Source organism: Anneissia japonica, unplaced genomic scaffold (genome assembly GCF_011630105.1).
Source record: "Anneissia japonica isolate Jap-2015-1 unplaced genomic scaffold, ASM1163010v1 scaffold250_len512249_cov173, whole genome shotgun sequence".
NCBI classification, from domain to species: domain Eukaryota; kingdom Metazoa; phylum Echinodermata; class Crinoidea; order Comatulida; family Comatulidae; genus Anneissia; species Anneissia japonica.
The window spans coordinates 183,009-202,809 of record NW_022687603.1 but is presented as its reverse complement, the minus strand read 5'-3'; the positions used below and the strand labels follow the sequence as shown (position 1 = coordinate 202,809).

The 19,801-nt window shown below is 33.8% G+C and overlaps 2 protein-coding genes across 3 annotated transcripts in view; both read left to right on the top strand.

The window, feature by feature from the left end:
• LOC117120401 (mediator of RNA polymerase II transcription subunit 23-like) overlaps nt 1-6,724 on the top strand; it is a gene marked incomplete at its 5' end in the record, with an annotated part of 24,292 nt that extends 17,568 nt beyond the window's left edge. The window contains 6 exon segments of the mRNA XM_033265449.1: nt 639-804; nt 990-1,062; nt 1,516-1,730; nt 2,993-3,113; nt 3,954-4,039; nt 5,617-6,724. Of these exon segments, the coding sequence (XP_033121340.1) occupies nt 639-804; nt 990-1,062; nt 1,516-1,730; nt 2,993-3,113; nt 3,954-4,039; nt 5,617-5,761 (806 nt within the window). The 3' untranslated portion in view covers nt 5,762-6,724.
• Nucleotides 6,725-12,537: 5,813 nt separating this feature from the next.
• LOC117120380 (serine/threonine-protein phosphatase 6 regulatory ankyrin repeat subunit B-like) overlaps nt 12,538-19,801 on the top strand; it is a 74,895-nt gene continuing 67,631 nt past the window's right edge. For both annotated transcript variants that reach the window (XM_033265429.1, XM_033265423.1), the window contains exon 1: nt 12,538-13,257. In XM_033265429.1, the coding sequence (XP_033121320.1) occupies nt 13,033-13,257 (225 nt within the window). In that variant the 5' untranslated portion in view covers nt 12,538-13,032. The remainder of the gene's footprint in view (nt 13,258-19,801) is intronic.

Below are 19,801 nucleotides of genomic sequence, written 5' to 3'. Positions count from 1 at the left end.
CGGGAGGGTGCATGCTCTCAAAAAAGTGCTTTCCCCTAGTCCTCTCAACCGCCCTTCCATTGAAATTGTCATTTGCATGTAATCAACAGGCATGCAACTAAAGTTACCTCAAATATCCATTTTGCCATGTCCATGAATATGTTTGAAACAAAAGCCAAACCAGTCATCCATCTTTAAAAATGGTGTAATTTAAAAAAGTGCAGTCTCTGACGTATGTGGCAAAGACAAGCCAAACCTGTCACTCCTTACGAAAAATAGATTTTTAGTTATTAATACAGGGTTAAACAGTAAAACTAATGTAATAAAATAATAAAAGGATCGTTTAAATCTGACATTTTATTAAGAAATTACAGAAGATTAAACATATAGCTATTTAAAAACAGTTTATGATTTCTATATTTCTCATCACCAAATTGTAAAAAAGATGTTGTTTTAACGTCGCAATTGGGGAAAGTACCAACGTAGCATGATGTGTGTAAAGTTAAGTGCGATAAAATAGATTTCAAACATTTTAAGATTCCAGCATATTTTGGCCATTATCTCTGAAGCACAATTGGAGTGACTGGTTTGGTTTGTCTTCACCACATATGTCAACAATAACAAAACTTCTGTTTTCTTTCTTAACTGATGCGATGCACCAATCTCTGGCGATGTTCCTGAAGCGTTCAAGGGATGTGACTGGCGTTTTAATGAGTTTCCAAATGCTGCGAGTCACGCTGTACACGTTACTTGCATTGAATTGATGGCATTATGTCCGCAGAGTAGTACCATCAGTAATGCCCTACTTGATGTCGTTTTGAAGAAGTATGTACTATATTTATTGTATTTTATTATTATTTATTTCATCTAATTCATTTTTTTTTTTAAGATGATATATTTCATGGATATCTCCTTTTTTTCTTTATAATTCCCATCTTTCTCTTTCATCAAACATTCTATTACCATCATTCTTAAATTATTTATGTAAATTAATTTTTCTCTATTGCCAGCCCATCTGGTATTCCTCGCGAGAAGCTCATGATGTGGATTAATGCTGTCGCCTTGGTGATTACCTCACTTCCTGTAAGTAATATGTTGTTAATTCATTGGCGGACCTGGAGGCGGTCAGCTGAATTTTTTTTATTTTAGTTGGGAAGTTGGGAAAGCTCATATTACCCACCATCTAGGAATCAAAATTTTCTTGGGGAGGATTACCGACCCCTTTCTTTTTTGGGTTCAACGATTCATGAAAAAAAAGAATATGTATGCAACTACTCAAATTTTTATGTATGTATATTTTTGGGTGGGGTTTTGTTAAGAACATTTTTACCCCTCCTATACCCCTCCTAAATTTGAACCCAGATTCACCCCTGGTTAATTGATGGACTAAAATAGTTCGAAGATCATTATTGAAACCAAACCCATTAAACTATACTTGAGAGACATAAAATGCCAATTGTTTTAACATCAATTTTATGATTACACTAGTGGCCCATTAACTTGTTAACTTGTTCTATCACTATTTACACATTTCAGGACTCGTATCTGTCAGTGATTAATGACCGCATTCTCCAAACACTCAAAAGCCCTCTCTTAAACGGCATGAGCAGCCCCGTTCAAGGTCTCTTCGCAATCTTTGATTTTGCCTCTGCACACACTTCATTCAGCGAGGCGCCATGTTCTTACGTGTTAGCTTTGACACATGCCGTCTGGCTGCACTCAAGTATAGGCCAACTCACTCTCCTCCCCCAGTAAGTATTGCTCAATAAATATAATCAGTGGTCAATGATGAATTAGTATTGTCTTCGTGTTTGTCTATATCTTGAATACTTAAGCTGAATAAGCCAAGTGACGCCGAATCAAGAAATCTTGAAAATAATCGAAGATTAAGCCCCTTTAATTGATGTAAGAAAAATGCTTTGTAATGCCTTCTCATGTTTAGAGTTTGTTGTAATGTTATTGTAATGTTGTAATGAGTAATGTGAATTGTATATGCAAATATGTACGGATTACATTGAGTACCAGACGACTAAACTTATTAAACAAGCAACGTTGAAGAATAGCAGTGGCATTTTCAGAGAAAAGTCTGTGTAGGGGCCATGTGCAGTACCAAACACTGTGCCCTGGGTGGGGAGGGGGTGTGGTATAGTAAAATAAATTTAATACAAGTACACAAATTATTCTGCACATTCAGTTCCATTATCTTGTCTCTCTCCCCTTTACCTCCTTGGTTTTCTCCTTTTTTTGGGGGGTGGGGGGAGAGGGGTGGATCTGTAGATTGTAAATTTGTTTTAAAAAATGGTAACGTAAATGTATCTAGCGTTAGATTAAAAAGGAATGCCTGGAAATGTCCTTATTTTAACTAATGATTTAATTATGGCCTCACGTTTGTCATTCTTTGGAGTCACCATACTCATATTTTACCTGATGTATTTTCTGAACTCCAGCCGTACTGTCAAATTCTGCATTCTCTCTCCTGCCTTAATGTAACAGAGACTGTAAGTTTTGTTTAAAAAATGCCACCAAAAATGTGAATTTTATTTGGTTTTGTTTGGCAATATCTGAAAAAACATGTTACATGTACGATAAAGAAAAGCAACAAGTAAAATAAAAATAAAAAGCATCAGAAAAAGTCAGTTTTTTCTATTTAAAAAATCATCAGTGAAAAGAAAACCAAACAAAGTCAGATCCACAAGTTAAATTCTGGCTATTTCTTTGTGAGTATTGTGTTTATTAATGAAACAAAACATAAGATTTAATAACCAGGTACAAAACCTGGATAACACAATGGCAAAAAAGTGAATTATTTTCATTTTGTGGTCAGAAATATATAAAACATAATTTATGGGGCTACAGTTGATTGATTTATTGATTGATGAAATAATATACAAATAATTTATATGTATTTTCATTGTGTATAAGAAGTTTAAATTGTGATCATAACAACAGTTCTTCCAAATGTTCATTTTCTTCCTGAGGATTCAAGCATTAACTGCATAAATTTGTATTCTAGATTTTTGACGAAGGAAGTTCATCCACTGGTGAAAACGGAGGAACAGTTGCTGTTTGTGTGTCATCTCGTTGGCCCATTCCTTCAGAGGTTTCATGAGGAGAGGACCCGATGTTTGCTTAATGTAAGTGCCTACTGTTTAGCTAGGATAAAATTAATATTATTAATAAGATAATTATTATGAATAGTCAAAAGTGTAGAAAATATACCTAGACTGGAAAGTCATATGGAATTTAACTAGTATGATATAATGAATTAATTTATATACCTGATGAATTTATAGAATGGTATAGTATAGATAGACAACATGAATAGAATAGTGCCTGGAGCAGTATTACAATGGATTTATTTGCTTTATAATTCTAATTATATTTAATTCGTTATGGACAAATTAAAAAAAAAACTTAACTAAAGGAAGTTGAGAAGGGGTAAATGAATAGAGGGAATTTGAAAATGGGTTGAGTTAAAAAACTCTTTTCTTTTAGTCATTTTTACATTTTATTTTTATTTTTTTTTGGACCTTCAACCTTTCCTGTAATTGTCTCCTACACTTGTCACCATTCGATGATTGATAGTTTCACTCAGCTAAGTAAATAGGACGTCTCACTATAAAAGCACTTAGAATTAAATGTATTGCAAACTCACTTTTGTTTCCTCAGCCTCCACACCTTGGAATAACATTCCCTTCCTCCACTGTTACAAGCTCTAGACTAATTTAAGCTTAATTTGAAAACCATCTGTTACTTTTTTTTTAAGAAAATAGAATAAAGTGTTTAATCATCATCTAATTTGTTGCATTCATTCAGGAGTGTTTTGTAAGCATTAGCTATTGTTACACCGTCTTAAGCAAATTACTGATTCTGATTGGATGTTATTGTATGTATGGATTCTGTTTAGGACAGAATTAGAAATTTATTTAAGCCACTACATTTTTTTATAACCTTTATCATTTTGTTTTTTGTAGATTACCAGTGAGTTCTATGACATGTTAGCTGCAGTTGACAAGAACTGTGCCCATCTCCAACACATGGACCCGATATGCGACTTTCTGTATCCTTCACAGGGCCCTCTATGTATGCATTTATGCAACACTAATGGTTACCACTCTCTTTTTCAGTTGGAATTGGGCCAAAGGTTCACGGATCATTGCACAAACCGTGACTGCTATAGCCAACTAAGCTATGCTGTTCTTTCCCAATATTACACATTATCGATCAGTCGCATATGAGTCATCCTAATGTTAACTTATTAATCTTTGAGTTGTCACAATCAACACATTACAATTCATCTAACATTTAGTCAGTAATCAATCATGCTAGTAATTATGCATTATCACCTGTCAATATATCAGCCATCAATCATCGTAGTATAAAGACATTATTACCTATCAGTCGTTAGTTATCATTTAAAGATTTTTTTTATTCAATATGTAACACAGAGAGCCCTGGCAATGTACAGCCTTACTACTGAGTAAGTGGTGTATCTAGGGGGTCTGTGGGAGGTTCCCCTTCCCCCAAGAAAAATTACTTCCCCTCCCCCCCTAAAAAAAAATATCATGGTCATGTAGATCAAAATTACCTCAAATCACCTTATTTTGCAAGCTGGTTTCCCCTGACCTAATTATCAAGCTTTGCCACTCTCTCCCCACCCCCCTCATCATCATCCAATTCTCCTAGATATGCCACAGAACATACAATTGATAAAATAAATATATTTAAATTATGTTGACACTTTTAAACAACAGAACATTTTTAAAATTTTCATCTTTAAAACCTCCCTGTGCCCTTCATAAAACATCAAGATTTTCATTATTTGTAAGAAAATGGCAACCAAAAATAAGTATATTCTAGTTCAAGTTTCTTTTATTGTGTTCCATACAACATAAACAGGTATAAAACAAAATCGGTTGCTAGAAATGAGGTAGAAAACTGGATAAAAACAACAAGACATAAAATACAAAATATATAAAGAAACTTGGGTCTAAATTTCTTAATTTTAGATCATTTTGGAAGATAATTGGTAACAACAATAGCAGTGAGCAAGTCATTTTTCATTGTCATCTTTTACTTAAATAAGTAATTTACTTTAGTAACTTTTTAATGAAATTAAATTAATTTTTTAATGAAATTGTTAAAAGAGATGGTCTATTTATATTTATATATATTTTAATATACTCAAATGTATTATGTATTATTGTACTGTATGTGCTTCCAGGAGAGCCCTTGACAGTAAAGTTGTGTTGCTTTTGGGCAATCTGGCCAGTCAGCCATACCTTTTTTTTGTTTTAATTGTATATGATATGACATATGATACTTAATATTAGGATGAATATTAATTATCATATGATATGACATATGATTCTTAATATTCATCCTAATATTTGCATGGAGGTTGTTACTTGGCTCTGTTGTCTGTTTTTGTGAGGACAGCAAAAGCTACAGTCAGAACTCTGAAAGGTATCTTACACTAATATCCATCCCAGTATTAACATATTACCATCTATCAATCATTCAATCAGTCAGTCTCCCATCAATCATATATCATTTCCATATTATTCAAACAATCATGAAAAAGTAATCCCATTGCTGCATTCAAACCTTCAATTGTAATCCTTAACTTTAGAACAGATATCACATCAAATATATGTTTACAGGTGACGTTGTGAAGAATAAAGCAGAATCCGTCATCAAGGAATTAAGACAGCCTCTACAGCAACGATTGCGATTCATCAGTAAAGGCGCTGAGCAGCACGTCCAGTCTCAATCTACTTGAACATACGTCGTTCAGTGGTGGCTCCAACTAGCCTGTTACGGGGTCTGCACCCGTTGGTTGCTTATTGTCTCAGGTTCAAGAGTAAAAACCATGAGGTCAGGGGGAGAGATTTGATATTTAGAATGGCAAATATTGTCTTTTTAGACCACAATATTATGAACAGCAATCACAATAAATTTTGTTAGATCAGCAAATTAATGTTTAGGCCTACAACCTTGAGTTGCATCTGGCAACAGAGGGTGCATGCTTCCCACCTCGACCCCGAGCTCAGTGCTGGTGCCACCAATGATGCTGCTTTGACAGTGACAAACATTTAGTTACTATTCTCAATTTGAATGCTGTACTGTTGCTAGCCAAAATCTGTGGACTCACCAGTATTCCACTGGGTCCTTTTGGTGGTGAATTGAGCATTTTACCAAGACAACCCCCTGCTCTTTTCCAAAGATTCTACTGCGTTCTTTTACATGTACAAATTGACACACTTGACCAATAGCTTAAATGTCCCATCCAAAAGATGATGCGCTATTGTAAACTTCCATTACGCTACCTTGCAGCAGCAATGCAAAGAGAGCAGCAATGGATTAGAGCCAGGAACCGAAAGTACTGAAAGGATCTCCATGGTTCAACGCACACACAGTGGCTACCACCAGTTAAGCTGACTGAGCTAGGCTGCTTTTTGTAAACTGTGTTATTTTAAAATGATGAAATAGTGAAGACTTTGTGCTGATTTAATAATAAAGTGACATTAAAAAATATATTCAGCTAAAAAAAATTTAAAATCCAGTTCCAAATTTGAATTGTGAAATTTGTATATTTACATGCATTATTAACTTACAATTAAAAATCTGAATTAATGAGAAAGAATTTTCCCTGTCAATAAATGGACATGTAAATATATCTTTTCTGTATATCTTTAAAGACTGCCAAGGTTAGCCTAATAAACTTGGAAAATTAAATGCAAAACTTTGTTTTCTTACTTTGTGTAAAATATTGTTTGAAAGTTTGCAATACAAAATAACAATAAGAATAAATGCTTGAGGTGTACCACGTTTGGTAGAGTTGGTTCAGTCTTCATGAGAATAATATAAACCCGTTGAGACCTTATCAAAACTGTCTCTGTGGTGTACAACAAGCATTTATTGTTAGGAAGCTTTCGAATGCACAGCGACCTAGAACGTAATGACGTCACAAAAAGTTATCTGCGCATGCTCAAAACACAGAGTTCTCGTTGTCCTCTGGAATTCTAGAATGCAGTTTAGCCCGAATTTATGTTGTGCATATAACCAACGTAGGACGGTCACGGATTAGTGAATCCGTCAAGCTCCAAAGCTCGCTACTACTGCTTTAGCTTGCAATTGAAATTTTTTTTTTATTAACGATGCATTTTTAAAAAAAACGATTTTCAGAGGGTTTTTTATCTAAATTTTATGACGTGACCTCTCGGTAAAATCATCAAATGCAATGTAATACGTTGTTCTACAATTATATCTTCTGTTTTGATTTTAGTAGAACCAACAAGGTGTGATTTTGTCATTGAATCTAATAATGATAATAATAATGTTATATTTAGATACCACATATTACACATTGCTTTAAACAAATAATATAGGCTTACCAAGAAAATTCAAATAATAGGCTTAATAAAATAATAATAATAATTTTAAGATAATGATGATTATTACAATGAGTCCGCCACTGGGATGCATTTTGGCAAAAGCCATGCAGTAATATAAACATTTTATTGTAGTAATTTCAATGTGTGAGCAGACAAGATGTCTACAAAAATACATTTGTACTGAACAGTAGTTCTATAAATCTATAAATTTTAATTTGTCTATGCTTTTATGAATTTGAAGCACCTTCGCATTCAATTATTGCGAACTTGCATACAGAAATAGAAACATAAATATGGATATAGCAAGCATTAGGGAAAGATGTTTGGGTTATGAGGTACTATAATAAGCGAAATAGAGCTATAGTAGCATACAGCCGACATTGTGTAATCTAGCGAAATATAGAACAAGTTCTTTCTTTGGTGGCATAGTATAACCAGTGAGATTTCGCTTTGAAGTGAGCCCTGTAACTGTGGAACACATTTGAGTGATTGCCGGTACACCGGCATTATTAAGAAGGGAATATTTTTAATTTGCTTATGTTTGGGCATTTTTTTTTTCTGTAGAAAAGTAATGTCAATGCTGGGAATTAGTGGGAGATGCCTTTTCAATGGGGAACTGCAGATTCGCCCCGAGAGAGAATTGATAATACCCTGTCTAAAAGAGCTGAAATTTCAATTTACGATATTACATACTGTAGTATAACAGCCCGTACTAAGAGAGAGGGGATGAGATGACGGGTGCTTACGAACCCCTCCCCCCACTCCTCCAATTGCAAAGGTCCACATATTTTAGGGTAGAAAATTCAAAAATCACTTTTTGCACTTTCCAGAAATCCATCCACCAAACCTCCTTGACCAATCAGAGCAGTTCCAAGTAGGACCGCCTTTAATCCGTCGTACAAGCAACGACTTTTTCATTAAATTTTAGTATTTTCCCCGCCGCTTGCTTGTCAATTTTAGCCGCGTATAAACTCATCTTCCTTCGAGATTTCACTAAAATCATTTTTATTCTCGCCTGGATACAGCAGGCGCAGATTTAGACCTTCGCAACGTTCGCCATAACGAATGTCAGAGAAAGAATTATATACGGTAGTACAAAAAAACGTTAAAAAAAAAACTATGGAACGCCGGTCAAACAACAATTCCATGATAACTAGTGAACCGGCGATGATGAAATGTGAACCCGTCGGTCATGAAAAATGTGAGTCGTCGATTATGGAAAGTGAACCGTCAATGATGAAAAAGGTGAATCGTCGATGACAAAAAAGTGAATCGTCGGTAATGAAAAAAATGAATCGTCGATGATAAAAAGTGAATCGTCGATGATAAAACAAGAACAAGTGCCTCCACCCCCGCCTAATGAAAGCAACACTATTGTCATATAGCCGTCGGAAGCATTTTGCAAGTGGTCCGGTCATTAGTCAGAGCGAGGGGTGGGGGACTTAACACATGTGGTTGGTATAAGAGACAGGTTACGGGGTCTGCACCCATTGGTTGCTTATTGTCTCAGGTCAAGGTTCAAGAGTAAAAACCATGAGGTCAGGGGGAGAGATTTGATATTTAGAATGGCAAATATTGTCTTTTTAGACCACAATATTATGAACAGCAATCACAATAAATCGTGATCTGTCTCTTATACACATCTAGATGTGTATAAGAGACAGATGTGGTCCCATGAATAGGCTGATCGGCATACCCCAACGTGGTAATCAAGAGGTTCATATCACTTTCATTGACATCAATTATTCAGTATTTTGTAAAAGGCAGTACATAATTACTTTTGAATAAAGTCATTAGGTAAATGGAGGCCATTGACGGAGGTATTCACTTGTAAATAATGTATCTGCCTTGTGGGCGTTATCATCCGACATTCAACAACTTGAGAATTTAAGCCTATAGCTGTCCAGCGAATCGTGTTTAAGTTAATGATAGCCTGTCGTTTGTTAGTCACAATTCAAGTACGTTAATCAATCAAATCGAATATATTTATAGGATTCCAAAGCATCACATAACTAGCCTACCTGACTATATTTATTTATAGCATTTCATTGATTACGTGTTAATCAATGGCCCTTTCCGCTAAGCTCCGCCCCTTAAGTGTTGCTGCAAAGGTCCCACGAAACGAACTGTACTGTTTGTGAGACAACCGTGTATTCTTTACTATGTTCTGATTAGTCTGTTGTAAAACTTAGAAAGTCCCATTTGCTGCATCTCTAACTTCATTTTGACTTCTTAACTTAAGCCTAAGTGATGGCTTTGGTCACATCTAGATGTGTATAAGAGACAGGGGGCTGGGGATATAGCCCCGTTTCCCCCACCCCGTCGGGGAAGCATAGCTCCCCCGTCGCTACCATTAGGAGCACAGTGGTACATAATGAATAAGCAATGTAAAAACATGGATTTGGTAATCTTTATAATTTCAACGAAATTCAAATTCTGATAATCTGTATACTATTGATTTTTAACAACCGGTGATGCTTTACATGAACTTTGTTTACTATTCTGAAAAACAAATAGCGCCCTCACATGAATAGATTGCTACTACTGGGTTTCGTGCATGAATGGTACGTCATTGTCATTGTTATATGTTACCATGATATTATTTATTCGTTGGCTGTATTCAATCTTAATGTAACAAGCCAGACATCTGAACCATTATTTAAAACATAGAAAATACTCAATATCTACGACATTTGCAAACTTAATATTATAGAGTTCCTGCCAAACGTTAGACGTCCTATATATTTTGCGTTATGTTTCTCACAATTTTTGAAAGAAAAAGAAGGCTCCTGATATGATATAGGAGCATTGGTATACTGCAGAAAATAGGTCAATATTATTCTCGGACAAAGTGCTATCAGTGATTGGTCATCTGTCAACACACTGTACTTAGCATGCGTTTCAAATATAATAAATTGAAATTACCAGTCTTAAGGTGCTTTTTTAATGTATTTTTCAAGTTAAGTTGTTTTCATTTAAATTATTCGTGATGATTGACGCACCTCATGAGTGCCGCTGATGTAAATGGTGTCTGTATAGAGTCAATAAATTATTATTATTATTATTATTATTATTATTATTATTATTATTATTATTATTATTATTATTATTATTCCATTTCACACAAAAATGCACATTCCATTTTAAACAAAAATGTCAGTACCACAGCATAGATTATATCTGCGCAAGCACAGTATACTAAAAAATGAATTTCATGTACCATTTGCATTCAGTCAGCACTTTTTACACATAAGTGGACCTAAACTTTGGAATTTTTCTATGACAAAATCCCGCATAGGCCAAAATCTATGTAAAAATTACGAAGTTTATTCAAAAGTATATGTTGTCAGTGCGAGTGTTCAGATGGTAGGTCATACGTGATTGTAATTAAAGGAAAACTATATTTGTCATCTATTAAATAAGTACGCAGTTGATATGCTACGAGTTCTTTTTGTAATGATTGATCGATTTGGTGAATGACTAGGAATTGACTGATCGATTAATATTGTTGATATTGATTTTATTGTTTAGTGTTTTAAGAGTGGCTGCATTTGCATTGATTCTGTTTTTCTCAATCACAATACAAGTGCATCGCAGCTCATAATAGAATGAGATCGTGATGTGCCGCCTACTCAAAATAAAGGGATATTTGTGTATAAATGGAGCTTGTATAGATATAAATATTGGTAAATTGCCTGTTAATCGATTATCATTTATTATATTTACACAACTATAGACAACCTGGTCTACTATATTTCGTAAACAATTCCATCAACGGCGATCAAAACATTGATCAACACAAGACTAGCTAGACATGGCTGGTTATTTTGTGATTGTAAGGCTGTTGTAAATGGGTATCGTTAATTTTCAATTATTAAGTGATAAAGCCTTTTAATATGTAATCATTTTTTATCATTGTTTAGCCACATGAGCCAAGCATTATGAAGTTACTTTTACTCACGCAATATCTTTCACAAGACAGACATACAGACAATTGAGATACTGTACATAAACCTGGTCTCATTATAGACACCTGAGAGTGCAGATCTGCACGGCATTAGCAGGAATTGAGCCCAGAACCATGGGATTGGAAAACAACCATCTTAACCACAAGGTACAACTCCACATCATGATATTTAGGAGCATTCGATTGCACGAAGACGGTAGGACGTCGAACGTAATGACGTCACTAAAAGTCATCTGCGCATGCGAGAACGTTAAGGTCACCTTGTCGAGTAGATTCTAAAACGTAATTTGGCCAAATCTACGTATGTAGAGAACGTAGGGCGCAAGGTAGGACGGTCACGCATGAGTGATTCCGTTCCAGAGTCGCGTCGTCACACAAATTGAAAGCTCCCTAATTCTACTCAGAAGACAGTAGAAATGAATTAAACTTAAACTTTAGCCCCTATCCGCACTATTTGACAAAAAAATGCTGTATGCCATATAGTAACAATGTGCCTGTATATGGCCATGATGTGATGTCATCATGACGATATTTATGCATATCACATGTTTTTGTCGAATAAAATTTGATAGTCTGGACACACTTTTAGCATTGCTAGTTATTTCCAAACGTTTATGTTGTTATCAAAGATCCACTACGGTTTCCAAACTTTTATGTATCCAATTCTCGCTGTTTCTACACGTTCGTTTTGTTTCCAAACATTCTCATCATTTCCGAAAATTACTTTTGTTTTCAATATTATTTCAGAACGTCCATGATAACGTTCCTGGTGTTGCTAAACGTTCATGATGTTTCTAAACCTACGTGTTTTTTTTTTTTTGTTTTTTTTTTTTGTTTTTTTTTTTGTTTTTGTTTTTGTTTTTGTTTTTTTTCTTTTGTTTTCTCAAGTTGACCTACTGATTCCACTTACATAATGAATGCCAAATTTTATGGTTCTATAATTCATATTATAACGAAGCGTTATAGGCTAAATTGCAAAACAAAAGCAAGAAGACCTTCTTATTGAAATATCCAATTGTTGCCAGACAACTAATATTGATCAAATTCATAACACAACCCTGTAAAGACAAATACTCGTAAGCTAGAAAACAATTTACATACTGTGTTTAGTCAAGCGTATCTCAAAGCAATGTATTGGGATTAATGCTTTTTCCATGGACCTATTATTTTTCATTTCTTGACGGTGGAGTTGCGATCGTTGTCATGGAGCATGTCTTATTGAAACACGGAATATATTTCTGTCAAAATACAATATTTGTCACTTTACCATGGATGTTACTGCGCAAGATATTCCCGCTTGCATGCTATTGAGGCATGTAGCGAGATAAACCAATCTCGTCAACAAATACTTTCTATTTTCACTTTCTATATTTGAAGGAATTATTACTTATAACGACTATCTGAAATTAGTTGTTGTTGATACCATGTAAAATTCACAAAAAATATTAAAATATTGCTGATAAGGACGACTGCTACTTTGTATATAACAAATTATGGGGATTACAAAACATTATTTGCTTCGTATGTGAAACTATTTCGACAGGTCCATTAGATATTTATTTTTCTGATTCAGTGTATAAGTTTGTACGAGGAGTGCTCACCTATTAACAGCTGAATTAACCTCGCTTTCGAGATGAAACCATATACGATATTTTATGAAATTTGAATTTGAATACAAAAATTAATAGGATGGCAGATCAGGAGGAACAGAAACGGGAGGAAGAAGAACGCAGTTTGTGGGCAAACGCAGTCAAACTAGCTCTTGAAAATGTTCCAAAAGCCAAAAAGCCGGCAACGGCTCTCACTACCCTCATTGGTGAGGCTTTGGAAAATAAAAGCGATATCAAGAAATGGGACGCTAAGAGAAAAGAAATTGAAGAATGGAAGGACAAAAGACTACATGCAACACCCAAGGTAAACGTTTTACGTTATTATAACGTTGCAGTTCGATGTTCAGAAGTTTGTTTGTTTTTTTTTTTGTTTTTTTTTTTTATTTATTTTTTTTTTGTAGAGATAGGCCTATAGATGCATTTTCATAACGCAATTTCAATGTTTCAAACGTTGCTGTGACTTTGTCTTAACATTATTTTCTGACACAACCACAACGTTCACACCGGCGTTTCGAATGCTATTAACGGTTTGTGATGGATCGCTTCCTGCATAATACGTGGTAGAGCTTAATTTGCCATGGACTTTTTTCCAAAGAAATTAATTTTTTATCGGTACAGTTATGCAATCCTCTTAATACCTGTCTCTTATTTGTATCATATATGTCCTCTTCTCTGTTTTCAATGGTGTGTAGGCAAATTTGGTAACCATAGATTTGCAACCTCAGAGCTCCGGTTGACTTTAAAGTTACCTTAAGACCTTATCTTACAACGCACTAATACTGCGAATTGATTATACAAAATGTCTGCAATATAATAGACAGGGGTTCTGTTCATATTGCATTAGTCTGTGTACTACACGAGAAGGGGATGTGATCGACATTACAAACATATTTCTAGAAAATTCTAACAAGATTATATCTATATTTTCCTGTTACATATTCTATAACATGAAAACATTCGTGGGCATGTGTATAACAATATCATAACATGATCGTTCTTGATTTATGTTACTATGCACTTAAGTCTTTAAAATAACACTGAGCCAATAAGTTAGCTACACTGATAACCGAATGATAAACGTCAAGATAACAAATTTGGGAGAATTCAATAGGAAAACGGTTATATCGTTAAAGTCACCATTCAAGACAGTGGGGAGGGGACGTGAGGAACTCCCCCCATTCTGTAAGACAAGCGTGGACCCAGGTCGCCCGACTTCACGATAAGGCAGTTTGAGAAATAACATTAATTTGCCGATCCAAACAACGTTGTTTTGATTGCCAATCTTTTTTGAAGCACAATTTTGGGTGATCCTAAATCATGACTCTTCCATTGGGAATTTTATTCCAGGACCATGGATGAGGCTCAAGGCGGCCCCTTGATTCAGAATACTTCTTGTCAGAATATTTCTGGAGCCACCACTGCCAAGACATCAACATCTATCACCGTCCATTTCTATTTCAGCATAATAGTTGATCGCCTATCATGCATCATTGTTTATACGGCTGTTAGTTTCGAAAGCGCTGATCAAATATCTACGTCGGCATTTTTACATCAATAGACACCGCTTATTACCCTTTTTCTAATTTTTGTTGTTGGCCGCAGTATGGCATTTTAATACGTCGACTATTTGTGCAACATAATGCAGTCGTCTAATAGGCCTAGCATTTGGGCACCGTTTCCATATCATCGCACAACTACGGAATTTATTGGACAAAAAAAATGTTTTGGTGATGCCATCGCATCCATGGCATTTGCGAAACAAAATTATATTGAGTTGATTTCTTCTTTCTTGATGATCCAGTTAATATATTTTTTAGATATTAAGAAAAACTTACTCACACGACGTTTCGCTGATAATCTATCAGCATTCAAGTGTTATATTGTTGTTATAAGGCGTTTATTAAAACCATTTATGAACATAATAATAATGTGTCGTCATCGAACCGCGACGTTTGGGCAACAAATAACAGTTGGTCTCATCGCCTCATGGCATTTCTGAAATTTATTGACATTACATTGCAACTCACTTTAGGCCTCAGCATAAAAATAACAATAGAAATTACATCTTGTAAGAAAACTGGGTCACTGATCGTGCAAAGCCCACAACAATTTTCCCATAAAAAATACGCGTATAAAATATTAATTATTGTACTAAAAACGTATCAATATTGATTGGTAAAATATTTGTACAAAATAAAACGAATAAATGAGAGACCCTTGTACACTAAATGTCACCCGCTACAACGATTATAATGTAAATTCTTTATAAATTAATTATTAAACCGGGCCTATGTTTTGTCTTTCATTAGATTCATTCTAATGCAAAATAGTATGAATTACATTGGGGTTCAACCACCAAATTGATATACTTTTTGCATGGCGTGTTGTATACGTGTAATTATTAATTTATAATTATCATTATATTAATTCGCATATTTTCATATCGAATACTGTTACGTCATCACATTTTTAGACAACCATTCCTTTACAGTAACATGTCTGCTACAACGTAAGCGATTCATGCCCTTTGCATGAATCAAGGATCATTCGGTTCTTACAGCATATTTTCAAGAATATTTGAGACACGATAACGATAATGACGTATTCGTATTCGTTACCTTTTTCGTAAGGTTGCGAAATCTCCCTATTATTGTTATGATCTTCATTTATCATTTTCAGTATTATGTTATTATCGTTATCATTATCTTTACTATTATTGTTAAGATGATGATGATCATCATCATATGTTTCTATTATTATTATTATTATTATTATTATTATTATTATTATTATTATTATTATTATTATTATTATTATTATTATTATCATTATTATTAAGATCATGATGGTCATCATAATCATCATCATCATCACCACCATCATCATAATTTATGCCCCATGTAGGCCTATCATTTTCAGAGTTATGGAATCTGTTTTGGTCAAATGAAGATGTTGGTTTATTTCATATGTTAGGTGGGGACTGTACCCAGATCATATCTATGTTTTCCGAAAATTTAGTAATTATAGGACACACAATATTTGATGAATTATGTAAATATTATTTAAAAAGGCCATGGGCATTAAGGTTACAAATTAAGTCTAACCCTGTAGACTGATGTTACTATACTTTATTTTTTATTATCATTAATTGCATTATTATTGCTTATTATTAGGCCTACTATTTTTATTATTATTACTGCACTAGGCCTACTACTATTTTTTAAATTTTTATCCCTTGTAAACTTTTTAAAGTATAGTTACTGTAGTACTATATGTAATGTTTTATTCTTTGCATATCTGCAGTTCATCATCATGATTTATGTAGTCTATTAATATAGATAAACTATTTATATGTAGGTGCGATTCATACTGAAATATTTCCTGGTTATGATTTGCCATTTTATTTTATCACTTTATTATTCACTTTATATTTCCTTTAGAAAGTCATACATATATACTATACTTCCTTTGTTAAGTTAATTCATGTTCAGGGATGGCTTCCCTGTATCTACAAATTGTGTTCTACTTGAATTAACTGAACAAGGAGATTTTTCTTAATTCTCCTTAATCACACCGTCTTTTTTTGTGTTGTTTTGATTTTGTTAGTTATTATTATTATTTTTTTAATTATTATTATTATTATTATTATTATTATTATTATTATTATTATTATTAATATTATTATTATTATTATTATCATTATTATTATTATTATTATTATTTAATTATTGTTTTATCATTCTCATTATTTATGCCGCATTTATTATAAATTTTTATATTGCCTATAGCGTTTGTGTAGTATCAAAGATAGTCGCAACATATTAATCAACGTTTTACAGAATTTATGACCATTGTCGTTGCTCTATTCTGTAACTTGCCTCGTTGTTGAGAAAGATTAATTCATATGTTCAGTACAATTGACTGAACTTGGATTGAGTTGGATGGATATTCTTAAGACGTCACATACCTATTTAATTATTTGTATCGTGGGTAAATTTCTCGTACGAATAAATCGAAACGGAACTGGTTTGGTTCTTAGGAGTTCGTGCTTGCATCAGGTCATTTCAATCATAGAAGGAGCGTACCTGCCATATATATTTTTATAAACATGTTTAATATTCTACGATGCGACTTCCCCCGACGCACACCATCGCGTCTGCGTTTAACTCACACAGACCCGACGCGACAACAAATCGCGTCGTATGTTTAATATTTCTCACAACGGCTTAAGACTGCCCCCGACGATAAATCGGGTCGGCTGCGCCTGCCGACGCTGTCTGAGTTGGCCTTTAAATACATACAAAGAATATTTTTAAAAAATACAAATATAAAAAGATATAAAGAAATTGTTTATATACAACTTATTAACAGAATAGTATCGATTTTTTAATGTTTGTACGATGAGTGAATAATGATTATTAATACTATAACTTCAGGTAAATTATGTTTAAGAAACGTGGTTCTGAATTGATTATAGGGTTACTCGACCATTACTAGTCAACATGAGGCTATTGTATCGTTTGAACTTTCAACACGTTTCAATAAGGAGAGATTATTCTGATTTTGATTGATGGCTTGGTAAATGATCTTGATATAAATAAATTCATTATTCGGTATATTTCTCATAATAATTGTTTCCGCTCCTTAATTTGGAGATTTTATCCTTAATATGACTCTTCGTATGTCTCGTACAACAAAATTTCCAACAATTAGGCATTTGTCGCGTCGATGTGCGTAATTAGTTTAAGAATACGATTATATAGCTAGTGCAAGCATGTTTATTATTATTATAGGCCTATTATTATTATTATTATTATTATTATTATTATTATTATTATTATTATTATTATTATTATTATTATTATTATTATTATTATTATCATTATTATTATTATTAATAATGATATAACGCAAAAACGCATCCAAACCTATTTCATAGCAGGAGTTTGAACTGTACTGCAAACTGAATTGGGGTCTTGATTAGATCATTAGCATGGTCGAGTTCGCACAAAACGTAGGCCTAGTTACGATGAATAAAATGTCATAGGTACTAGCACATGGCCACCAAAAGTACGATACATACATCAGTTTGTGCATAACTTTACCAATATCTATATTAGCCAGTAATCCACCAAGTACACAACTGTAAGCCTATTAAAAAAGGCCGTTTGACCTTGTTTTGCAGTGTTTACTTGTTCGGAACTGATATCCATTTTAATACTGTATATTAACATATATACAGCGATTTCATAATGAAGCTGTTTTATATTTAATTTCGATGCGCATGTTTTGTGATCGTGCTACTTAACGTTTCTAATAAATGTAATTCCAAAGTTTACAGAGAAGCGAATGCATGCTCTTTAAAGCTGCATTCACATTCATCGGATTCGGACAGAGGACTGCGTTCCCGATACGCTGAACGCGTACTTGCTAATCCGGTTTTCTGATTGGTTGTAAGATTCCGATCCCAAAATTCGGATGCGGTGTGAATGCACATTATGTCTGGAATGATATTTAAACATAATTATGCAGCTAACCAAGGCTTTGTCGCTCATAAATCCATATAAAATCAGTCTTTATTAGGGCCTATGAGAACAAGGATGAGGATGATGAGATGATGATGATGACTTTGATGATAATGATGATGATTAGGATGAGATGATGAGGATGATGAGGATGATGATGATGATAATCACGATGATGAGAATGAGAATAGTAATACTAATAAATATTAATAATAACCCAATATTAATAATATTAATAGTTAATTAAAATTTAAATAAAGATTGAATAAATTAACTGAAAAATATGCACATACGTACCGGTATATGATAAATAATTAATTAATTAATGTAAATATATTTTAAACAAATTTTTAATTTTGTATATACTGTATATGTTTATGGTTTAAAGTTAATATTTTTATTTTAAATCTAGTTGTAAGTAAATAGTGGTGGAGGTTAACATCTTGCTGATGATAGTGGCTTTATACTGCTTTGAATCTTCCTATGAACTACTATCTATTTTATATGTTAACGTGTGCATTGTTTTGTTTTGTAATTGTTTTCATGAATAATAAATTACACACACACACACATGAAGCGACGATTAAAAATAATTAATTAAAAATATACTAAGAATTAAATAAATAAAAGTAGGCCCATAAAAATGTATAGATAGGCCCTATATATAGGTCGAGGCATAACTCGTTATGCTTTCCCACAGTCCATCACTTGATCATTCCTTGTTCCCCCTTATCACTGTTTATTTTTACATATATCATTAAGCCTTTATAGTATGCCGACTTGCTTTGAACTATTGTTTCTAAAATTGTACAGTATTTTACCACACACACACACACACACACACACACATACATACATTTAGGAGTCTCGTCCTTCCCGCGTTGATGATGGCAAGCTTCTCTGATATACATAGGTCGCATCGTTTCGTCTTGTTGTTGAATGCCTGGGCTTTGGTGATGATAGACCAAGAGATGGTGAATGGTTGATTTTTCTTTTTGAGTTCCCATATGTATCTGGAGCTGTCTCTTATACACATCTAGATGTGTATAAGAGATAAACTTTAGGGTCGTCTTCGTTGGTCTTTTCCACTTTGGCTTTATAGATGATGTTAGAGGCCAGGCAATTTCCTTGGAGTGGGCATTGCTCTTTGTTTCGGCAGTTGCAGGTTCTGTGGTCCAGATCTGGTTTGTTGTGGTTCGAAGCAGTTTTTGCGTTGTGAGATTTGATAACGTTGGCAAAGTTCGGCATACAGCTGTAGCTGACTTTCACCGTGTTTCTGTTAAAGATCTTGTTTAGTGGGTTCTCCTTTGGGAAGTTCTTATC